Source organism: Felis catus, chromosome C1 (assembly GCF_018350175.1).
Source record: "Felis catus isolate Fca126 chromosome C1, F.catus_Fca126_mat1.0, whole genome shotgun sequence".
Taxonomy (NCBI): Eukaryota; Metazoa; Chordata; class Mammalia; order Carnivora; family Felidae; genus Felis; species Felis catus.
Genome location: NC_058375.1, coordinates 21,522,777 through 21,546,423, shown reverse-complemented (window position 1 = coordinate 21,546,423; position 23,647 = coordinate 21,522,777). Strand labels below are relative to the sequence as shown.

Here is a 23,647-nt window from a genome sequence, read left to right as displayed (position 1 = left end):
CCAGCGTGGGGCTCGAACTCATGACCCTGAGATTAAGAATTGCGCACTCTTCCAACTGAGCCAGCCAGGTGCCCTGGGACTAACTGAATCCCTAATAATTATCTCACATGAGTCCATCTTCCCTGGAGATAGAGAGCTCTAATCCCAAGGTCAGTGATACCAAAGTTAAGTGTATGCCCATCCTGCCTCATTTGTGAGGAAGCCTCAACATGATTATCTGGATCCCTTCCAGGCAGAGCTCTTTGATCCTTATATCACAGTCTCTAGAGTCCAGTCCAGCCAACCATACATTATCTTTGATACATCTCAGCTCAACAGTTGAAAACCATTCACTATTTTAATCCACCTTCCTGCCTTGACCACTAGTAGAGCAAAGGATTTTCAAAACAATCTAATTTCAAAGATCCGCCAAGTGGCACCAAAGTGAAACCACTGAATAAGCATAATAACCACTGAACCATCTTTCTAATGTTCACCATGCATTATAGGAAAGAAACACGGAAGGAGGTCTGGCCAACAGGAATCATCTAGGAGAAAACAGATCTATTTCTAAAGCATGGAAGTGTACCCAAGATTAGCATACTTTACAGGGACAACAATGCTCATGAGAATTGAAATTAGGAAACACAAAAGAGAAATAAGGGGAAAGTGTTACTAAAAAAACACAGTGGGTTTTCAGGTGGTTTCCTACCCCCTACCATCGGCCGAAGTGGGTGTCTGCACCACACTTGTCTGCTGTCCTGGCACCGGAGCTCTTGCACTGCTGATAAGAAGATCAAATTTGGTGCTTCTGCAGGTATTGGAGCAAACCTTGTCATGTTGGTAAAAATCAATCTGTCCGGAGTCCATCATTTTCCTGTGCAAAGGGAGACAAGAAGTATCAGTTCAGCCTGCACTTCATCTAGATGGAACTAGGCCTCTGGGACAAAGAGAGACAAAGTTGCTGAGTCTACTCTATAGATTAGCATTAAGTCATTAGGTTGCAAAAATTCTAACTGGGATTATAATTTTCATTGGTCCCACCCACATTCCTAGTCTGCTCATTATGAGTATTCTCTCATTTCCCGTTATCACCAAGCTTTAGGTCCACACTCCTGACAACAGCTGAGTTTCCCCATAGAATCTCATTGAAACCAAACCCAAAAGGGAAAAGACTAGTTCATATCCCAGCACAACTGAGAAATGCTACAGGGGAATAAGAATTTTGTGATGAGATTCTGATGTATTAGTATTCCTAGACCGGCAAGATCTGTTGTCACTTTTGGAGACATAAAACTTCAGCAATTTCTTTCCTTAAAAAAAAGGTAGCAACTCTCCTATAAACACAGAGCAAAGATGGATAGCAACTCTCCTATAAATACAGAGCAAAGTTGATTATACTAAACCCTACTATAAATCGCCCTTATAACTGGATTCACAAGAGATTGTTATTATAGGCTATGAACAAACCCATGGGGTATTTTAATTATAGTATACTCTATGTTATAACATGACTTGGCTTTCACTAAAGATCTTTCAAGCATTCTAATTCCTTTTTACATTTGGGGAAAGTTGGCATGTGCTTGTTTTTTTGGGCAAAAAAGAACCGGCCAAGAACAACAAAAATAAAAGTTAAAAGTATTCCTTCCCAATTTCCTTCAACCACTGATTTCTGCATACAAATCATCTGTAATGAAAATTTTTTAAATGTGTCTCTATTAAAATAATATTTGAAGAAAAAAATTAACATTTTCTGTGGAAAATACAGAAAACTATAAAGAAAACAACTGCCATTTAAAGAATCCGACAACACAGAGATAACTAACATTTTGGCATATTTTCTTCTACTAAAGTTTACATACATAGGTGTCTAGGTTTTTTTGTTTTCGTTTTTATTGAGAGAGAGAGTAAGCATGCATGTGAGCAGGGAAAGGGTAGAGAGGGAGAGAGAGAACCTCAAGCAGTCTCCATGCTGTCAGCGGGGAGCCCCACCTGGGGCTTGATCCCAATGAACTGAGATCATGACCTGAGCCGAAATCAAGAGTCAGACGTTTGACCAACTGAGCGTCCCCATACGTGTGTTTTTTAACACAACTAAAATCACATTAATTGTGATTAAACACACATACGTGTCATCACATTGTTTAATCAATTGCGTGTGTGTGTAGACACACACACACACACACACACACACACACACACACACACACACTTTTTTAAGTAATCTCTACACCCAGTATGGGGCTTGAACTCACAACACTGAGATCAAGAGTCACAGGTTCCACTGACTGAGCCAGCCAGGTGCCCCCAATGTTATGTTTTGTTTTCTTTCTTTCATTACATCATAAGCAGTTTTCCATGTAAAAACTCTTCAGAAATATTTTAATGACCCAGGGGCACCTGGGTCAGTGGAGCATGCAACTCTTGATATTGGGGGTTGTGAGTTGGAGCCCCAGGTTGGGTGCGGAGATTACTTAAAAGTAAAATCTTAATTAAGAGGTGCCTGGGGGGCGCCTGGGTGGCTCAGTCGGTTAAACATCTGACTTTGGCTCAGGTCATGATCTCACAGTTTGTGGGTTCAAGCCCCACGTCAGGCTCTGTGTTGACAGCTTGGAGCCTGGAGCCTGGAGCCTGCTTTGGAGTCTGTGTCTCCCTCTCTCTCTCTGCTCCTCCCCCACTAATGCACTCTCTCTCTCTCAAAAATAAATAAATATTAAAAAAAAAAAAAAATTAAGAGGTGCCTGGGTGGCTCAGTTGGTTGAGTGGCAGACTCTTGATTTTGGCTCATGGGGATGGAGCCCCACACTGGGTTCTGCACTGAGCGCAGAGCCTACTTGGGATTCTCTCTACCTCTGCCCCTTCCCCCACCCCCACTTGCTCACTTGCTCTCAAAAAAAAAAAAAAAAAAAAATTAGGGGCACCTGGGTGGCTCAGTTGGTTAAGTGTCCAACTTTGGCTCAGGTCATGATCTCACAGTTCATGAGTTCAAGCCACACATCAGGCTCTGTGCTGACAGCTCAGAACCTGGAGCCTGCTTTGGATTCTGTGTCTCCCTCTCTCTCTGCCCCTCCCCTGCTTGAACTCTGTCTCTCTCTCAAAAATAAAGGTTAAAAAAATTTTTTTAATTAAATTAAATTAAAAAATAAATACAATTTTGGGGCACCTGGATGGCTCAGTTGGTTAAGTGCCTGACTTCAGCTCAGGCCATGATTTCATGCTTCGTGAGTTCAAGTCCCACATTGGGCTCTACGCTGACAGTGCAAAGCCTGCTTGGGATTCTCTTTCTCCCTTTCCCTCTGCCCCTCCCCCACTCACTCTCTCAAAATAAATAATAAACTTAAAAATAAACAAATCAATAAAGCAAAATCTTTTAAAAAATGACCTCAGGGTGCCTGGGTGGCTCAGTTGGTTAAGCGACTGACTTCGGCTCAAGTCATGATCTCGCAGTTCATGGGTTCGAGCCCTGCATCGGGCTCTGTGCTGACAAATCAGAGCCTGGAACCTGCTTCAGATTCTGCATCTCCCTCTCTCTCTCTCTACCCCTCCCCCACTCGTGTTCTCAGAAATGAACATTAAAAATTTTTTTTTTTAATTACCTCATTTTTTTTTTTTTCAAAGTTTATTTATTTTTGGGACAGAGAGAGACAGAGCATGAACGGGGGAGGGGCAGAGAGAGAGGGAGACACAGAATCGGAAACAGGCTCCAGGCTCCGAGCCATCAGCCCAGAGCCTAACGCGGGGCTCGAACTCACGGACCGCGAGATCGTGACCTGGCTGAAGTCGGACGCTTAACCGACTGCGCCACCCAGGCGCCCCTAATTACCTCATTTTTTAATGACATCATAATATCTCATAGTATATACTCATATATATTTAGATGAGCCACAAGTTTACTTTAGATATACCTTGAATATATATTAAAGCAGACTATAATTTTCAACATAATAAATAATGTTGCAATGAACATTTTTTTTTTAAATATTTTTGACCTTTATTTTTAGTGACAGAGAAAGACAGAGCATGAGCAGGAGAGGGGCAGACAGAAGGAGACACAGAATCCAAAGCAGGCTCCAGGCTCTGAGCTGTCAGCACAGAGCCCGATGCAGGGCTCGAACCCACAAAGTGTGAGATATGACCTGAGCTGAAGTCGGATGCTCAACCAACTGAGTCACCCATGGGCCCCTGCAATGAACATTTTTATGCCTGAATCTCTACAAGCACTATAGATTTTTCTTAGGACAGATTCCTTAAAAAGAATTAAAGACAGGGGCACCTGGATGGCTCAGTCAGTTGAGTGACCAACTTCACCTCAGGTCATGATCTCATGGTTCATGAGTTCAAGCTCCGCATTGGGCTCTCTGCTTGTCAGCATAGAGCCCACCCCACTTTGCTTTGGATCCTCTGTCTGTCACACTATCTGCCCCTCCTCCACTCAAGCTCTCTCTCTCAAAAATAAATAAACATTAATTAAAAAAAAAAATTAAAGATAAAGAGTAAGATGTTCTCAAAGCTGTTGATACATGTTCTGTGGGGCACTTTCCATTCTTGACCACAATTTAAAATTTTCTATCAGTAAGTGAGTGCTCAAGAATTACCAAATAATGTTAATCTTCACGGGGGGCGGGGGGATTACAATAATATATTTGCTGTATAAAGAGATAGGGGTGATGGTATTACACATCCTTTTTTTTGTTTTTTACTTTTTTTAAATGTTTACTTATTTATTTTGAGAGAGAGGGAGGAGAGACAGAGAGAGCACGCACACAGGGGAGGGGCAGAGAGTAAAGGAGAGAATCCCAAGCAGGCTCCATGCTGTCAGCACAGAGCCCAACAAGGGGCTCAAACTCATGAACTGTGAGATCATGACCTGAGCCAAGATCAAGAGTCCGATGCTTAACTGACTGAGCCACCCAGGTGCTCCTAATTTTATTTTCATGTTTATTTATTTATTTTGAGAGAGAAAAAGAGCCTGAATGGGGGAGAGGTAGAGAGAGATAGAGATTTCAGAAATCTCAAGCAGGCTCTGTGCTGTCAGCGCAGAGCCCAATGTGGGGCTTGAGCTCACCAACAATGAGATCCTGATCTGAGCTCAAATCAAGAGTCAGACACTCAAGTGACTCAGCCGCACAGGTGCCCCATTTTTTAAAAATAAGGCTTCATGCCCAGCATGGAGCCCAACATTGGGAGTGAACTCACACACTAAGATCAAGACCTGAGCAGAGATCAAGAATTGGACGCTTAACTGACTGGGCCACCCTGGCATCTCAAGGGCATTACGCAGTCTCAAGTTTATTTCTGTGGTTCAATGATGGCAAAGATTGCATTCACTAAGCATGACTGTTACTTATCAACAGCACCCTCCATTTTACCATATTATCCCAGAACTTGTCAGCCTATACTTTTCCATGGTCATCATGCTTCCTCAGCACCAGGCTTAGCTCTGCCTGCCCTTGGTGATCTCAAGTAGGACTGTCATCTACTCCCAAACTTCTCTGTCCAGAAAGGATCCTAACATCCTGACGTTAGAAAAAATTTGCCTTAAATGCTGGGAAGAATTAATTTAATTCAATCTTCCTTTTCTTACAGGGATTTTAAGAACAAGCTGGGGTGCCTGGGTGGCTTAGTCGATTGAGCATCCAACTGTTGGTTTCAGTTCAGGTCATTATCTCATGGTTCATGGGTTCAAGCCCCATATCAGGCTTTGTGCTGACAGTGCAGAACCTGCTTAGGATTCTCTCTCTCTCTCTTTTGCTCTCTGCCCCTCCCCTGCTTGTACTCTCTCTGTTTCAAAATACATAAATAAACTTAAAAAAAAATGAAGAACAAACTGATGAAAGTCAATACATGGGTTGCTCAAGCCAATTCTTCAGAGGGAATAAAAATTTCAAACTGAAGAGAAAATATGGAATTATCTATATTCTACCATAATTAAGTGCCCCAAAGTCAGTTGAAAGGTATGTGCTTATTTTTTTTAATTTTTTAATTTTTTAAAGTAATCTAGTAAATTGAAAAAACAAACAAACAAAAAGTAATCTCTGTACTCAACGTGAAGCTCTGAGATCAAGAGGTGCACACTCTTCTGACTAAGCCTGCCAGGCACCCTGGTATGTGCTTGTTAAAAGCTCACCTGAGCATGATTCCACCCAGACGAATGGCTCTCTTCCAGTCCTTTAGGGTAGACTTGCCAGCCAGATGAACAAAATGCTTGGGGCTGATCAACTGATCATTGAACTAAAGGAAAAGGAAAAAAATCCAAAATAAATCAAGGTCAACTGACGCAGGCCAACAGGGAAAGAAAGGTAACTCTACTTGTTACATACGAAAAGTGCCCAGATGGCATCTTAAGTCATAGCCTTGTATCTTCCAGCCTTCTGCCCTGTTGTGCCAGAGAAGATGACCCTTCCCTGGGCATAGTGCCCTGTCTTGGTACAAAGCTACAGAAGACACGAGGATGATCAGAGATTAATATACTGATTAACATCTGAAATCCATTTATGCCCTAAATCAGGTACTTGGGTTCAATGTTGCAAAGGCTGTTTAAATAAACTGAAATAACCTACCTAGCCCTAATGACAAGATTCAAGATATGGTGGAAAGACTAGCATAGAAACCATTATCACTGCAGAGCTTCAAAATTCTGCAATCCTTCATGATTCTAGGATGATACCAAAGGTGGTGACTACTATCTACGGGTACCGTCGTGACTACCACTGGAGACAGAATAAGCAATTATTTCCACATTGTGCTCTCCTGAAAATTTATTTTTATCAGTGATAAATTTCAATAACCTCTACCATAATGCACACTTGTGTAAGGCATTTTACACATATTATCTCATTTCATGTGCTAGCAACCTTATAGTATGTGTGTGTGTTGTGCATATGATTATTCGTATTTTAACATACGAACCTCTATGGGGCACCTGGGTGGCTCAGTCGGTTAGGCGGCCGACTTCGGCTCAGGTCATGATCTCACGGTCTGTGAGTTCGAGCCCCGCGTCGGGCTCTGTGCTGACAGCTCAGAGCCTGGAGCCTGTTTCGGATTCTGTGTCTCCCTCTCTCTGACCCTCCCCCATTCATGCTCTGTCTCTCTCTGTCTCAAAAATAAATAAACGTTAAAAAAAAAAATTAAAAAAAAAAAAACATACGAGCCTCTGAAATATTAAATAACTTATTCAAGGTCACCTAGCTAGTCAGTCATAGATATGGGACTTCATTCATTCATTCATTCAACAAATATTTATTGATAAATATACCAAACATCATTCTAGGTGCTGGGGATACACTGATAAACAAGACAAACAAGTTCTCAGCTCTTATAGATCTTGTATTCTGTGTGGAACTTGAATCCAGGTCAATTTCCCTCCAAAGTCCTTAATTTTTTCTACCGTGACAGCACAGGACTACAGCCACAAAACTGAAAACACTGATATGGTAAACGAGAGAGAAGAGGTACTGAAACTATACTCTTTGAAAACAAGGGGCCCCAAAACAGGCCCCAGCAAGGAGAAAAGACAATTACCTTGACACATTTCACATTTATTCCTGGACATACAAACTTCTTCCAGAGGAGAATGGCTTTGCTCTCCCCACAAGTTATGGGGTAAGCAATTTCCATATCCTCATTTGCTTCTATAGTGCTTGCATCTGAAAACAGAAAAAAATATCAATTATTTATTGTACACTTTTCCCCCAAAAGCTTAATTCAAAATCTCTAGTTTCCTGGTTCCTCTAAGGAGCTAACAGTTCACATTGGCTGGTATTGTTTAGGAATCTTCTGCAAGAAGTTTGGCACACCAGCTTTCTTACCAAGCTCACACTATGTGTCAGACACTGTCCTATATGCTTCTACATGCTTAATCTTATTTAGTTCTTACAACAATCCTGTGAGGCAGTGATTGTTTCCTATGTAGGCATGTGGGACTTGGAAAGGTGAAGTGACTTTCCCAAGGACACACAGCTAAGAAGTGAGAAAACAGGATTTAAAATCTGGTTTGCCTAATTTCAAAATTTGTTTGTTTGTTTTTTCAGTTTCTTTCCACTGATTGCCTTCCAATCAACACCTGATAAGTCCTCATCAGCAACTTCTCTAATGACAGGATCAACCTTGAGGCTCCAATTTCTTTGTGGAATTTTTGTAGATAAAAAAATCTGTTCAGCATCCTAGCAAATTGATGTTAAACAATCAACTGACAGCTCTAGCATCTCAGTGGTGTCTCTAGATGCGCCATCAAATCGATGGCTGCGGCATTGGTGGGACATACTGGGTATGGGAGGGGGGACATAAGGCATAAAAGGCAACAAATTTCAACCAAGGAAGCTAGGGTCAAAGGCGAGAAAGTAACGAAAGACTTACCAATCCCTTCCTCAATTTTGTGAATCGTGTGAGTTTCTACTGCCACAACTGCCGTGTTGTTCTCGGACCCAGGTTCATAAATCCTGTTGTAAAAGTGTCCATCGATAAACAAACTACATAAATCATGAAAAAATTAATATTCACAGCATGGAGTTAAGAAATTTCTTATAATCTATCTCAAAAGGAATAAAATAAATACACTTTACAACACTATGTTAGTGCTTTGACTAGTTCCCCACTGTATTTACATTCCAAGCTGCCGAGGACAGCTTGGCAGCCACTACCATGCACAAGAATCAACAACTTTCCTCACCTCAAAGCCAAGTTCCTCTTGCTACTGTCCTTACACCAGACTTTTCCCTTCCTAAATTTAAATACTTCTGACATAAAATGTTGCTTCAACTATAAGACTAAGTCATATTATAGAATTATCCTAGCAAGATTCAAAAGTAATACTATTGGACAGTCCAAGACAGGAAGAACCCATTGACCACACAAGTTGATGTCCTTTGTTGGAATCTAGACACTTCAGTCTTTTTTAGCACTTCTGCATTTTTCAAAGACTCATAACCAAACTATTGGCATGAGCAGAGCCTAGTTAAAAACTATGCCCAAAGTAACCAGCATTAATTAGAGATACCACCTCAGGGAAAGTCTCTAAATGTCTCTACCTTCTAAGAAATGTGCTCAAATAACCTAATAAAATACGCTGATGACCTCTGTTTAATTTTTATAATAAACTTAATGAATTAACTATTGCATCTTGTTTGAAAGCACTGCCTGAATAATATCCCTTGTATCAGTGATCACCCACCCCCATGGTGACACCTTTAGCACAGACCTCTCCTCTAAATTTCACACCAGGATACAATTAACTGCTAAATGAATAAATACATTTGGATGTACCGCAGGACTTTGTGGAATTCATTATGTCTAAAATAACCAAGTTCTCTTCCCTCTCCCAAACCACTCTGCTATTCTCTATCTTTCTTAATGGCACCTCCTAGCATTCTATAGCCTAAGACAGAAGCCTGGGAATTTCATCAGATTTCTCCCTCCTCCTCCTCCTCACCTCCCACATACTCAGCCACCAAATCCTACCAGATGTATCTCCTTAACACCAGCCAGCCTCCCTGTCTCTTTTTCCACTGCTACTGCCTTAATTTAGGCTGCATCATCTCTAGTCTGAACTAGTCTCCTTGCATCCACCTGATCTTCTATATTCCTACCAGAGTGATCACAGAAATCCCTTCGGAAAACCCTTCAAGAACCCTCTACTTGCTGTTATAATAAAGCCCCAAATCCTTAATAGGATATTTAAGTTGCTCTAAGATCTGGCCCCTGGTTTCAGCTCTCCCTAAACCTCACCTTATAATCCAAGCCCCACTCATACCAAATTATTTGTGGTTTTCAGAACTGTCATGTTCTTTTATACCTTCTATCTTTGTTCTTATTTCCCGCTTTCCCCAGGACATGCTTCCCCATCTATTTGTGTATTTGTGGGGTTTTAAAAAAGATTTATTTATTTATTTATTATTTTAAATTTTATTTATTGTTAGAGATAAGGAGAGCACACATGAGTGGGGAAAGGGGTAGAGAAAATCCCAAGTAGGCTACATGCTGTCACCACAGAGCCGACACAGGGCTCGATCCCGTGAGCTGTGAGATCATGACTTGAGCCAAAATCAAGAGTCAGAAGCTCAACTGACTGAGCCACCTAGGTGCCCCAAGACTTTATTTTTAAGTAATCTCTACACCCAACATGGGGCTTGAACTTACAACCCTAAGATCAAGAATTGCATGTTCTACTCACTGAGCCTGCAAGGTGCCCGTCTATTTGCTTTGTAGTCAGTAGCCTCTATGATGCTTTTCCTTCCATATCAGTCCCTCCAGTATAATCACCTACTTCCTTCTTTTGACCCAACTGTACTTTATGCCTTTGTTACAAACATATTATATGTTTGTTTACCTGTCTGCCTTCCCTTGGGCATGGCCTAAGAGGTCCCTGAGAGCAGAAATTATGTCTTATTTACTTATTCAATTTTGTATGTCTACTGTGTCAAATACTAACTGGAACACAACAAAGCACCCAATAAGTGGTTGGTTGGTGAATGAGGATTATGATAAACATGAATAATCACTGCTTCAAATAAGTTCAGTAAACTCACTCTAAATTGACCAATATGTGCAAAAATCCTTTTTTTTTTTTCCTTAGGGTGAAATTCTTGGGGCGCCTGAGTAGCTCAGTCAGTTAAGTGGCTGACTCTTGATTTCGGCTCAGGTCATGATTTCATGGTTCACGATTTGGACACCCACATCAGGCTCTGCACTGATGGCATGGAGCCTGCTTGGGATTGTCACTCTCTCCCTCTCTCTGCTTCTTCCCTGCCATGCTCTCTCTCTCTCCCTCAAAATAAATAAACTTAAAAAAAAAATTCTTATTTATACATAATTTCAACAACCAGTGAATTGCACTTGTAGTGGGAAGTAGGGGCACAGTCTATATTTTTATGAGTAAACAAGGTTTTACTGAGAAAAAATTTCTAGGGCACCTGAGTGGCTCAGTTGGTTAAATGTCTAACTCTTGATTTTGGCTCAGGTCATGATTTCACAGTGTGTGAGATTGAGCCCCACATCAGGCTTTGTGCTGACAGCATGGAGCCCGCTTGGGATTCTCTCTCTCTCTCTGTCCCTCCCCATCTTGCTCACGTGCATACACGCTCTCTCTCTCAAAATAAACTTTAAAAAAAAAAGAAAAAGAAAAAATTTCCTAAAGCAACTCAGAATAGTAATGGATTTAGCTTAATTCTCTATATCTACTACAACTATAGTAAAAAATCATAAAATATGTTGAAATGTTAAGGGACTGTAAGATAGTGACATGCCTTGTGAATCACCAAAGGAAGGTAAAATTATGTTTACTAGAGCTTTAAAATTAAGTCTGCATCATTGTATTCTAATTCTCTGAAAACCCACATATAGTTAAGTTCTTTTTTTTTTTAATTTTTTAAATGTTTATTTATTTTTGAGAGACAGACAGAGCACAGGCGGGGGAAGGGCAGAGAGAGAGGGAGACACAGAATCCAAAGCAGGCTCCAGGCTCCGAGCTGTAAGCACAGAGCACAATGTGGAACTCGAATCCACAAACTGTGAAATCATGACCTGTGCCAGTCAGATGCTTAACCAATTGAGCCATGCAGGCGCCCCTATAGTTAAGTTCTTTTTATCCAGAATGTTAAGGGAAGAAATTCTGATTAACTGAACGTTAGATTAAGATTATTACATAAACTAAGTGGTACCTTACTGATTTGAAAGAGCTTATAATATAGGCTTTAAACTTTCTGCTAGAGAGGGAGAGAGGGATCTGAGCATGAAAGGGAAAGTAGGGCCAATACTCTTCAAACTGAACTATTCCAATACATTTGGATTGAATGTCCTCTACAGGAGAAAAAAAAAGCTAGTCAGGACGCTCAGTAAATTTACGTAGTACACTAAAATCACCAGTCCCTGGTGATGTTAAAAACTATTATGAATCCATACAAAACAGATGAACGTAAGGGAAGGGAAGCAAAAATAATATAAAAACAGGGAGTGGGACAAAACATAAAAGACTCTTAAATATGGAGAACAAACTGAGGGTTATTGGAGGGGTTGTGGGAGGGGGGATGGGCTAAATGGGTAAGGGGCACTAAGGACTCTACTCCTGAAATCATTGTTGCACTATATGCTAACTTGGATGTAAATTAAAAAATTAAATTAAATTAAAAAAAAAAAACTATTATGAATCCACAATGAATTGGACAGCCAAGAACAATGAAGGAATCATAGTACCTTCACTCCCCTTGATAACTTTTTTTTTAAACTAAGCTCTATGCCCAACGTGGGGCTTGAACTCACAACCCTGAGACCAAGAACTATGTGCTCTACCAACTGTGCCAGCCAGGTACCCCCTGCTCCCACAACTTTTTGAGTATAAGAAATTATATTTGAAAAAGTTAATAGCCATTTTATTTTTTTTAGAGAAAGCACATGCTGAACAAATCTTCTATGCTGAAAATCTCCTAGGATTAAAAGCCTTCTAGATACCTTAGTATCTATATTAAAAAAATAATAATAGAGTTAAATGTGGACATATTTTAAAGCCAATCTAGTGTTATTATGAAAGTGTCATTAAAAAAAAAAGTGTCATCTTATTCAGTATGTTAGATTCTATGTATTTATATCAAGAGAACATTACCAGACACTCTACTTTTGCTTGATAATGTATTCCTGGAAACATGTATATAATGCATACTTGAAAAAGTATAAAATATCATATATGTAAAAGTTAAAAAAGACATACAAGAGGAGTTCTATATATTGAAATCTAAAAATATTTATAGAGGGCTGCCTGGGTGGCTCAGTCAACTAGGTAACCAACTTTGGCTCAGGTCATGATCTTGCAGTTCGAAAGTTCGAGCCCTGCATTGGGCTCCGTGCTGACAGCTCAGAGCTCAGAGCCTGTCTGAGATTCTGTGTCTCCCTCTCTCTCTACCCTTCCCCAGCTTGCACTCTGCCTCTCTCTCTCAAAAATAAACAGTAAAAAACATTTATAGAAAATCTCTATTTTTTGCCTTTTGAATATCTTTTCCAATTTATTCCCAGCAATTCATACATGTTCTTTGATCGTTTCTTTCCCTCATGCTTGAATCAGTAGCCAATCAGGTTACGTGTGACTGAGGCTAAAGACCTCATGATTTCTATCTTTGTCTCAACAGTATTAAATTGATGAGGCCTATACCTTTTTTTTGGGTGGGGAGTATAGTTGACATATAGTATTACATTAGTTTCACTGTGTACAACAAAATGGATTCGACAAATTTATACATTATGCTGCCTGCCACAAATGTAGCTACCATCTGTCCGTATACATCCCTATTACAATTATCACTGACTATATTCCTTAATGCGGTCCCTTTTATGATGTGACTTATTCATTCCATAAGTGGAAACCTCTATTTCACACCTGCACTGCTTATCACTAGTATCAATATTTCTGTTCTCTGCTAAAATGCAACAAAATATCCAAATAATTAAAAAATACAGGGCCCCTGGCTGACTCAATCAGTAGAACCTAGGACTCTCAATCTTGGGGTTGTGAGTTCAAGCCCCACATTGGGCTCAGAGATTACTTAAAAATAAATTAATTTTAAAAAATATAACTAGAGAAATCAATTAAACATTGATTGGCAGGCATCTCAAAATGCAGAACCTGAAAATGTATCACTAGCTTATATGGTAAATTCAGTGTAAATAGTAGGTTGGGGGGGGGGGGGGGGGGCGGGGCGCCTGGGTGGCTCAGTTGGTTGAGCATCCGACCAACTTCAGCTCAGTTCATGATCTCGCAGCTTCTGAGTTCGAGCCCCACGTCAGGCTCTGTGTTGACAGCTCGGAGCCTGGAGCCTGCTTCAGATTCTGTGCCTCCCTCTCTCTCTGCCCCAACCCACTCGCATTCTGTCTCTGTCTGTCTCAAAAAAAAATACACGTTTTTAAAAAATTAAAACAAAACAAAACAAAACAAAAAAACAGTAGGTTGGGGAGTCCATATGTAGTACAAAGATGTCTAATCAGGCAACGAGAATTTTCCCGAAAAGACAATGCCATTTGGAAAATTAAAAAAGACATATGCACACACAAAATAAGTGGAACTAATCTTCAAAATAATTAAGTCTCTAAGTAGTTGAGAAGCGTTTTCTGTCTCCAGAAGGGATAGGAAAGCGACAACTGGAGCACTTTAGAAAAGATAGAAGAGGGGCGCCTGGGTGGCGCAGTCGGTTGAGCGTCCGACTTCAGCCAGGTCACGATCTCGCGGTCCGTGAGTTCGAGCCCCGCATCAGGCTCTGGGCTGATGGCTCGGAGCCTGGAGCCTGTTTCCAATTCTGTGTCTCCTTCTCTCTCTGCCCTCCCCCGTTCATGCTCTGTCTCTCTCTGTCCCAAAAATAAATAAAAACGTTGAAAAAAAAAATTAAAAAAAAAAAAAAAAAAAAAAAAAGATAGAAGAAACAACGATTCCAGGAGAAAATAAAGCTGCCATGCACAAAAGAATCTTCCTCATGTTACCCTTCCTCAAAGGGTAACAACTACAAGTATGTGTGTGTATGTAACAAATGAAATCCCAAACAAGTGATTTTGAATAAGTATGCATAATCTTTTGGTGCCACTTAATTGATTAAAATTTTTAATCACTTTATCCATTATATGTCAATACTTATTATTATTATTTAAAGATTTTATTTTTTTAAGTAAGCTCTACTCCCAAAGTGGGGCTTGGACTCACAACCCTGACATAAAGAGTCACATGCTCCACTTACTAAGCCAGCCAGGTGCCCCTGTCAGTAGTTATTTATATCAACTTTCCCTTACAGATCTTAGAATATTTCCTTCAATATTCAGAAATGTCAGCAAACTATGGAGATATATATATATATATATATATATATATACATATATATATATTTAAATGTTTATTTTTGAAAGAGAGAGAGAGAGAGGGAAAGAGAGAGAGTGCATGCTAGTGGGGGAGGGGCAGGGAGAGAGGGAAACAGAGGATCCAAAGCAGGCTGTTTGCTGACAGCAGAAAGCCCAATGCAGGACTAGAACTCATGAACCTCAAGAGTATGACCTGAGCCTAAGCCAGATGCTTAACTGACTGAGTCACCCAGGCACCTGATGAAATTTCTTACACTAAAAAGTTTTTTATGTTACCAAGAGAGAGGTTAACTATCTTTCTCCAGAAGTGTTTAAGACAAGGTACATTACTTAGTAGATTGGGATTGGATTATGTGTTTGCCCAAGAACATTTCTTTTTCTTTTTGTAAGTAATCTCTACACCCAACATTGGGCTTGAACTCAAGACCCTGAGATCAAGAGTGGCACACGCCACTGACTGAGCTGGCTAGGCACCCCAAGAACATTTCTAATCCTATGAAGAATGTTTTATACATTCCTCAAGATAAAATAACTCTCTCTCCCTTCTCTCTGTAGATCTAATTCTTATTTAACCTTCAAGACCATTTAAAAATCTTATCTCTTCTTTCAAATTCATAGTGATCCTCTGAATTCAAGCTACTTTCTAACCATGACACTCAGCACTTCTTAGATTTTGCCATGTAAGTGACCTCTTTATTTACATATATGTATTTTTGGTTTGTACAACTAGACTGCAAGCTCCATGATGGTGGGAACCATGTGCTATATTTCTTCCAACACTTTGTAATATATCGTATAATAGTAGGTGGTCGATAAGTATTATTTGATTAACTAAGCTTGATTAATTTGTCCATCCTTTAGGGTCCAGATCCCTTCTGGTAGGAAAAGTTTTGCAGTTGCCTTGCCTAATCTCCTCTGACTCTAACTACACTGTCTTTCGGTAAACATGTATCAAGTCCCTATGCTAAACTGTGTGGATAAATAAGAAGAGGGAGCTATGTAACTTACCCTCAAAGAGCTTACAGTGGAGAAGAGGGAGAGAGACAAAGACACAGTTCACTGTTGTAATAAGTATTAAAATAACAAATAGAGCACACGATACATTATAAATATGTTCTGAAAGATTGATGCTAAATGTTCCATTGTGCTAAGCAACCATAAAGTTAAAATTTCCCCACTCTTTAAACCTCCCAAATTTTTCAGACTACCCAAATCTTTGGTTACTTACCCTTGCTGCACAGGCTGTAACTGCAAGATCACTTGGGTTTTAGTGTCTTCAGGGTTCTCCCCTTCATTTCCTTCAGTGGGAACCACAACCACATCCCCCACTGGAACACTTACTTCTGCATTAGCCATCTTTCACATGAAGTCAGATAGCTGGGCTGTTGTCAGAAACAAGAAGCATCAGTGACTGTCTGGTTTTGAACAGATAGCAACCCTAGGAAAGGAACATCAGGATAATTAAGACTACCCATTCTAAGATCACGGTCCTCTGAAAAGGATGGGAACTGTGAGAAGGGGCTGACAGGCTCTGATCTTTCCAGACATGCTTTCGTACTCACTTACTGATTTAGGTTTTCTTAGTATATGTGATTCACCCAGTGCTGTGCTGGAGCCTGCTCCTGAGAACCAATTGTGCACATCTCTTCCCAAATCTGAGTTTAGTGACAGCAAGTTGGTAGCTTGAAATCAGTGATGCTGGGAGTACATACACCACAGAAATTGGCAAGCACTACAAATCAGGGTATTTTTTTTTTTTCTGGAGAACTGATTTATAGCACACCACTAGTTCCAACCCCATCAGTAAACTCCTAGAAAGAATCACCACTTTTCTTTGCAACCAGCCATTATGCTTCACCAAGCACTCTGTACTTTGTGAGCACTTCATAAGTATCTGCTAACTGAAACTGTACAGGAAGAAAAATGATTTGCATTGTGTGGTTGTTTAATAAATACTGAATCCAACTGTATGACCTCTAGAAGTTTCTTACTACCTCTTTGCCTCAGACTGAATGGAGATATGATCTTGCCTGACATCTCCCTTGCAGACTTGTTGGGGAAACCAGTGTCCAACACCATGTGCTCCTCGACTCTAACGTAACTCAAAGCATCATCCCCATTTTTTTTAAGTTTATTTATTTTTGAGATAGAGAAAGTAGGGGAGGGGCAGAGAGGAAGAGAGAAAGAATCTTAAACAGGCTCCTCAATGTCAGCACGATGTGGAGCTCAATCTCACAAACTGTGAGATCATGACCTGTGCAGACCATGACCTGAGCCAAAAATCAAGGGACAGCTGCTTAACCGACTGAGCCACCCAGGTGTCCCAGCATCATCCCAATTTTAATGAAAACTCAGAGGGCCCCAGAAGATTCTGCAGTAGTTAGTCCTCACAGTTGCAAAGAAGGGAGTCACTAAAAAGAGTACAGGTAAGAGCACTGTGTTTACTTTCACGTGTAGGGACACGGTGGACACACATTTGAATATATGACTGATAATCAGACAACTGAATCCACATCGTGGCTCATATTTGCCTATAATATGCACACTTAAGCACAGCAAGCAAAGTCTCCCTCATTTGGCCCCAAAATATTTTTCCCGTTTTATCTGCAACTGTAATTCCCTGAGAATCTGAAGTGCCAGCCAACCCAGCCTCTGCCCGTGCTCTGAACAGACAATACGTACCTTCAGGTTTTTAGACCTTTGTTATTCCTTAAGCCCAAACTCTCTTCTCCCTCATCTCAGTCTCCCTTCAAGGCCCAGTTCAAAGCCCGCTCCTCCACAGAGGCCCTGCCAAGCCATTTTCTTTTCTACAGTCCCCCAACACTTCACATGCAGCTTTCCTCTAGTGGTTATCACACTGTGCTCTGTATTGTCGTTAATTGAACAGACCTCTATCTCCATAACTGCACTATACTCTCTATGAGGGCAGGTGCTGCTTCTCTGAAAAGCTGGTCTCCACAGCCCTGATCATCATGGCACTGACATGTTGGTTCAACCAATTTTTGTTTGTATATAATCTAGTTAAAATTGCTCGTAGCAGACTTACGCTTCTGCCTTTTGTGATTCTCACATTCAAACCTCTTTCCTGAATTCTCTACCACCTGTACCCAAAAGCCTCTTATAATTTATCTTGTAAGCACCTTAAACTGAACTCACGTTCTCTCACAAACCTGCTCTTGTTTCCCTCCTCAGTAAATGGCACTATCCTCCACCCATTTTCTCAAGCCAGAAACTAAGGAGTTACTTTTCATTCTTCTCTTTATAAAATCTAATCAACTACCAAATCCCATCCATTCTATCATCTATATTTCTCTTTTAACCATCCCCCATTCTCCATCTGTGCTGCCACCATATTCTGAGCCACACACTACCACTTGAATTTTTCCAGCCGCTTCGCATCAGTATCCTTATCTCTGATCTTGCTCTCCACTCCATGATCTACAGAGCAAAGTGATCTTACTAAAGGCCACAGGCCGTTTCCCCATTTCAGAATCCTTCAGAGGATTCCCTTTGCTATTAAAGTGCAAGCATCTTAACAGTGCTTATAGAATCCTCCAAATCTGTCCCATCTATGCTGCTAACCTCATTTCTCATAGTTCTTCCTCTCACATTGTGGTCTCCTGTCATTGAATTTTTTTTTTTTAATGTTTATTTGTTTTTGAGAGAGAGAGACAGAGTGCAAGTGGGGGAGAGGAAGACACAGAATCCAAAGCAGGCTCCAGGCTCTGAGCTGTTTGCTGGCACAGAGCCCGATGCGGGGCTCGAACCCATGAACTGCAAGATCATGACCTGAGCCGAAGTTGAACACTCAACTGACTGAGCAGATGCCCACCCCCCACCGACACGTTTTTTTTTCAATTTCTCAAACATGCCATATTTCCTCACCTGAGCCTTCACGCTTGTTTCCTCTACCTAGAATTCTCTTTTCCTTCCTTTTTGGCTAGTCACTGCTAAACTTTTATAACTTATTTAAAACATTACTTCCTGGGGCACCCGGCTGGCTCAGTTGCTAGAACAAGAGACTCCGGATGTCAGAATCATGAGTTCAAGCCCCACACTGAGTTTACTTTAAATAAATAAATAACTTCCTTAGGGAGGCCTGTGACTTCCTTGACTAGATGTGAGATTGTGTTCTTAGTACATACAGCACCCCTGTCATAACCATCATCCCACTTTGTCAGCCTCTCCCCACCAGACTATATCCTGGGAGAGCAAGGATTGCCTTTCTTTTTCAACGGCTCCCCTACCCTTAGCTCAGTACCCATGACACAGGAGTACAATAACCAGTTTTCAAATATCAGACTACTATTTACAAAACTGTCTGTCTACTTTGGATATGAAAAGGGAGAGTAGCTGCTCTTCAGGAACTAAACAAGGGAAAGAGATGCATACTAGAGAAAAAAAATTAATTGTAAGATATTACAGTACACTATCTGAACTTCTATAATTTAAAGGTTTAAAACTAGGGATAAAAAACAGAATCAACGAGGGGCGCCTGGGTGGCTCAGTTGGTTAGGCGCCCCACTTCGGTTCAGGTCACGATCTTGCAGTTCGTGGGTTCGAGTCCCGCATCAGGTTCTGTGCTGACAGCTCAGAGCCTGGAGCCTGTTTCAGATTCTGTATCTCCCTCTCTCTCTGCCTCTCCCCTGCTCACACTCTGTCTCTCTCTGTCTCAAAAATAAATAAACATTAAAAAAACTGTTTTAAAACAAAATCAACGGACTGGTTCAGCTGGCTGCCAACAGTAGAATCAAAACAATTAGGACCTTAGAGTCTAGAAAAAGACAAAAAGGGATACAATGAGGCATAACAAATGCTATCAAATCCTACAATAATTGAACCAATAGGTATCTTCAAATTTTGAACCATTAAAATGTAGCTTGGGAGTGCCTGGGTAGCTCAGTCAGTTGAACATCCGACTCTTGATTTTGACTCAGGTCATGATCCCAGGGTCTTGGGATCAAGCTTGGAGCTTGATCTGCAACAGCGCAGAGCCTCCTTAAGATTCTCTGTCTCCCTCTGCTTCTCCCTCTAAATAAGTAAATAAATAAATAAATAAATAAAGCGTGAATTAAAATAATCACAGCTAACATTTGTTGGACATTTGTCAAGCACTATTCTGTTATTATTACATATTTAATGAATTTAAAAGATATAATACTTTAGCATGTAACAAACTTGTGAAATTATTATTCTAAAACAGTGTTTTAGGGGTGCCTGGGTGGCTCATTCAGTTGACCGTCCAACTTCAGCTCAGGTCATAGTCTCGCAGTTCGTGGGTTCAAGCCCCGTGTCGGGCTCTGTGCTAACAAACAGCTCAGAGACTGGAGCCTGTTTCGGATTCTGTGTCTCCCTCTCTCTCTCCCCCTCCCCTGCTCATGCTCTGCCTCTCTCTGTCTCTCAAAAATAAATAAATGTTAAAAAAAAAAAAAAATTAAAACAGTGGTTTAAAAATTTTTAAGTAGCTTAAGTAAATAAATGGGTTAGAGGAGGAGAATTAGAAGGATGCTTCTAGTTTTAACCTTCTACCCTAAGGTTGAGTCCTCTCTACAATACTCTGAATAAGTGGTTAACTAACTACTTTATTAATACTTTCCTCAATAGGAACTCATATTTTGCTCCTTAGCCCTCCTACTCCTTAGAACCCAAGAGGAATGTTCTCTAACCTTCTGAGTTTATTCGAGAAGATAATTACAATCATCCACAATATGTCTCTCAGTGTCAGTAAGAGACACAGGTCTGATCCAACATGGCAACTCTTACATTCTTTAGAGAAGCAAGTTTAGGTTGAATATATCTCATTACCCTAAATACCACATTCTTAACAAGTAACCTGAAACCAGACTCTACAGACTACACTGGCTAACTGAAAGGTCATCTCTTTGAAGTGAGTATGAGCTGAAAAGTGGCTCTTGTTTATAGCAACAAAACCTCCTGAGGCGAGATGACTGAGCTGCTCCTTTGGGTATTTCATGGAAGGGGCCTTAGGGTATTCACTGTGTAATCACACAACACTGTAATTCTAGGGGAACACACATAAAGGAAAGATGTCACATCCACGTGAAAAGAATTATTTTGTAGTTCTTTTCAAAGACAAAAAAGACACCTCGATCAAGAGTAAGCACATGACCATTGACATAACTATTGGAAAACTAAACAAATGACATCTGACCTACTCAAGATTAAATTCATTTTTTGTGTTCTGAAAACAAAGGTTTCTTTTTTTTTTTTTTTTTTTTTAAGTAATCTCTATACCCAACACAGGGCTCAACCTCATGACCCCGAGCCCAAGAGCTCCACGCTCCATCGACTAAGCCAGCCAGGCACCCCTGAAAACTAACGTTTAGAACGTGGCAAAATCATGAGCGTCACATGATTGCAGGGACATCGGAGTTGATAGTGGAAAAGGTAAAAGAAATAGATACCCTGAAACTTTCTAACCCCAGCATGTATTTATTCCATACTGCATTATAATTTTTGTAGATTGTGTAGTCTATTACGAAATTCCCAAGTTATAATAAATTATATAATCATCAATATAACCAATACAATTAAAACTTTATTATTACTTGAGGCCAAAACTTGATTTTTTCCTTCTTTATTCCTTCTCATGCATTCAGTAGGTGATCCAGGGTGCTATCAAATGTAATAAAGCCGACAAGAAGGCTACACAGGACCACTGTGAGGGACAGAGCCAAAGCAAATGAAGTTTGGGACAGGTCACATATTGAAGACTGCTATATAGGTGTTTGGGGAAGCGATGGGATAAAGGGTTCTTTGAAGCGTCATCACGCTAGACTCTAGGGGACTTCTGCCTAGGACAAGAGCAATTTAGGGCCCAAGCTAACCCAATGAAGTTGAGTACAAATTAGCTACTTAATATATGTGTGTTGAGGTAAATATGAATGGTTGACTCATGACTAATGAAAAAAGTCATCAAGTCAGTATATACTAAGTATATATTAAATATCCATAATTGATCAAAGGCTTACGAATTAGGGAAGACAGTCCAAACATTTAATGAAAAGGTCCTCCAAAAGCACTTTGGTAGCATTACCAGAGGCAAGGGAGAAGAATCCCTCTGAGAGTCTAGAAGGATCTGATCCTCCCTTTCCCCAATCCCTAGCTTGAGGAAACCCAGTTCTTGGTTCTCCTAAATAGACACCAAACGAGGCCCTTTCTGTGCCTGTTAGGAAGTACCTTTGAGATTTCTCTCATCTTAAGAGAATTCAGACCTCCTCCTGTTCCCTGGACGGTCAAGCCCTGCACCGCCCCCGCCCCCCATCCCTACTAGGTCAAGGCTTGACACGCCTTAGTCTGGTCTGGTGGATCACTCTCCAGGACTCTCAGGTAAGATTCTGCTCTCACCGTTCCTGCCCCTCAATTAGGAGACAGCTGGCCAATTCCCCTGTCATTCCTCAAAGCAGAAATGTCATTTCTTCCCCTCAATTATCTTCTCTCCGGTCCTCCAAAACACGGGTTTTCCCACCCCCTGACACACCACACTGTTCCGTTCTCTACCTATATACTTCAGAAGATCCTCAGTCTCTCATTCCCTCACAGGTTTGGACCCTTCCCCTTCCTACTTGAGGAGGCTGAGGCGTCTTCCTACCGCCCCCTCATCTCCGGGAAGGCAGGGGCCTGTTCACTTTCCCCTGGAGCTCTTCTTCCTCGTCCCCTGCTCACACTACCCATACTGTCACCACGCCTTCGGAACAGCACCTGCCTCTTTTCCCCTGGACTGAAAGGCCGAGGCCTCTAATGCGCCCCTCGGGTGAAACTCGGGCCTCCTTCCCTCCGCAGAACCCACTCTCCGCTCTTTCTCCCCCGCCAAGCTTCCAAGGGTCTCCTCCCGGGCGGGCGTGCAGGCTTCCTTCACCTTTCGTACCCACCCCCTACTTCCCCCCACCTCCCCCACCCCACCCCCGGCCAAGCGCGACCCAGGCCCCTCCCAAGCTGTGTATCCAAGGGCCAGCTGCTCCCCGGGCCCCGCCTCTAGGGATACCCCGGGATCCCCGGACCCCTCGTCGGGGTCCTGGGCGTCCGGGCCTCTCAGTCCGGAGTCGCTCCGGCCCCTCTGGGCCCCTCAGCCTAGGACTTCCGGGGCCCTCGGTCCGGGGGCGCTGGGCCCCCCCAGCGCCCCGCTCGCCGGCGCCCGCCGCCCTCGGCCAGGGGCCGAGCCCGGGCGGCGCGGCCGGCCGCGCTGGGGGCGGCCCGGCTGCTCGGGCGGACCCAGCGGCAGCGTCCCCCCACCCCCCCGCGGCGCCGCGACGTCCGCTCGCTCCCCGGCGGCGGCGGCGGCACGCACAGGGCGTGGGGAGGCGCCCGCGGAGGCAGCAGCCCCCCGCCCCCTGCGCGCCCGCCCGCCCTCGCCGGCCGCCGCGCGGCCCCCGCGCCCGCCCCCCCGCCCCCACCCCACCCCGCGCCCGCGCCCGCGCGCCCACCCCTCCCCCTCCTCACCGTCTCCGTCGGGCGGGCGGGCGGCGAGCGGCCAGGGCGGGCGGGCGACGGAGCATGCGCAGAGGCCGCCACGGCCGCTACTGCCACCGCCGCCGCCAGGCCGAGCTTCAACACTTCCGGCCGCCGCCGCCGGCGAGCTGGCGCCTTAAAGGGGACGCGTCCTTATTGCGGGCCCCGCGGAGGATGAATCTCAGCCGGAGGAATTTGAATGAACCTTTACCTGAGAAGGGGTCTTTTGCTCTGGAGAGTCAGTATTGGGAAGGGCTCTGGGGACCCTAATAACTCTTCTTCCCCAACGTCAAGGTGAGGAAAAGGAGGTCTAAATTAAAGGTTCATCTCATCCGCAATCAGGGGCAAAGGCAGGTCTCTCGACTCCTCTGGAGGA

At 42.4% G+C, this 23,647-nt stretch overlaps 1 protein-coding gene across 6 annotated transcripts in view; it reads right to left on the bottom strand.

The window, feature by feature from the left end:
- GMEB1 (glucocorticoid modulatory element binding protein 1) overlaps window positions 1-23,374 on the bottom strand; it is a 40,793-nt gene extending 17,419 nt beyond the window's left edge. Inside the window, exons 1-7 of one of the 6 annotated variants that reach the window (XM_019836500.3) lie at window positions 22,808-23,033; window positions 21,372-21,481; window positions 16,031-16,184; window positions 8,335-8,447; window positions 7,501-7,625; window positions 6,107-6,210; window positions 699-856 (exon numbers count right to left, since the gene is read on the bottom strand). In XM_019836500.3, the coding sequence (XP_019692059.1) occupies window positions 699-856; window positions 6,107-6,210; window positions 7,501-7,625; window positions 8,335-8,447; window positions 16,031-16,158 (628 nt within the window). In that variant the 5' untranslated portion in view covers window positions 16,159-16,184; window positions 21,372-21,481; window positions 22,808-23,033. Of the gene's footprint in view, window positions 1-698; window positions 857-6,106; window positions 6,211-7,500; window positions 7,626-8,334; window positions 8,448-16,030; window positions 16,185-21,371; window positions 22,700-22,807; window positions 23,034-23,262 lie in introns of those variants that run through there. The other 5 variants (XM_006934488.5, XM_006934489.5, XM_023258383.2 and 2 more) reach the window with 5 other exon arrangements.
- Between the last annotated feature and the right edge of the window lie 273 nt (window positions 23,375-23,647).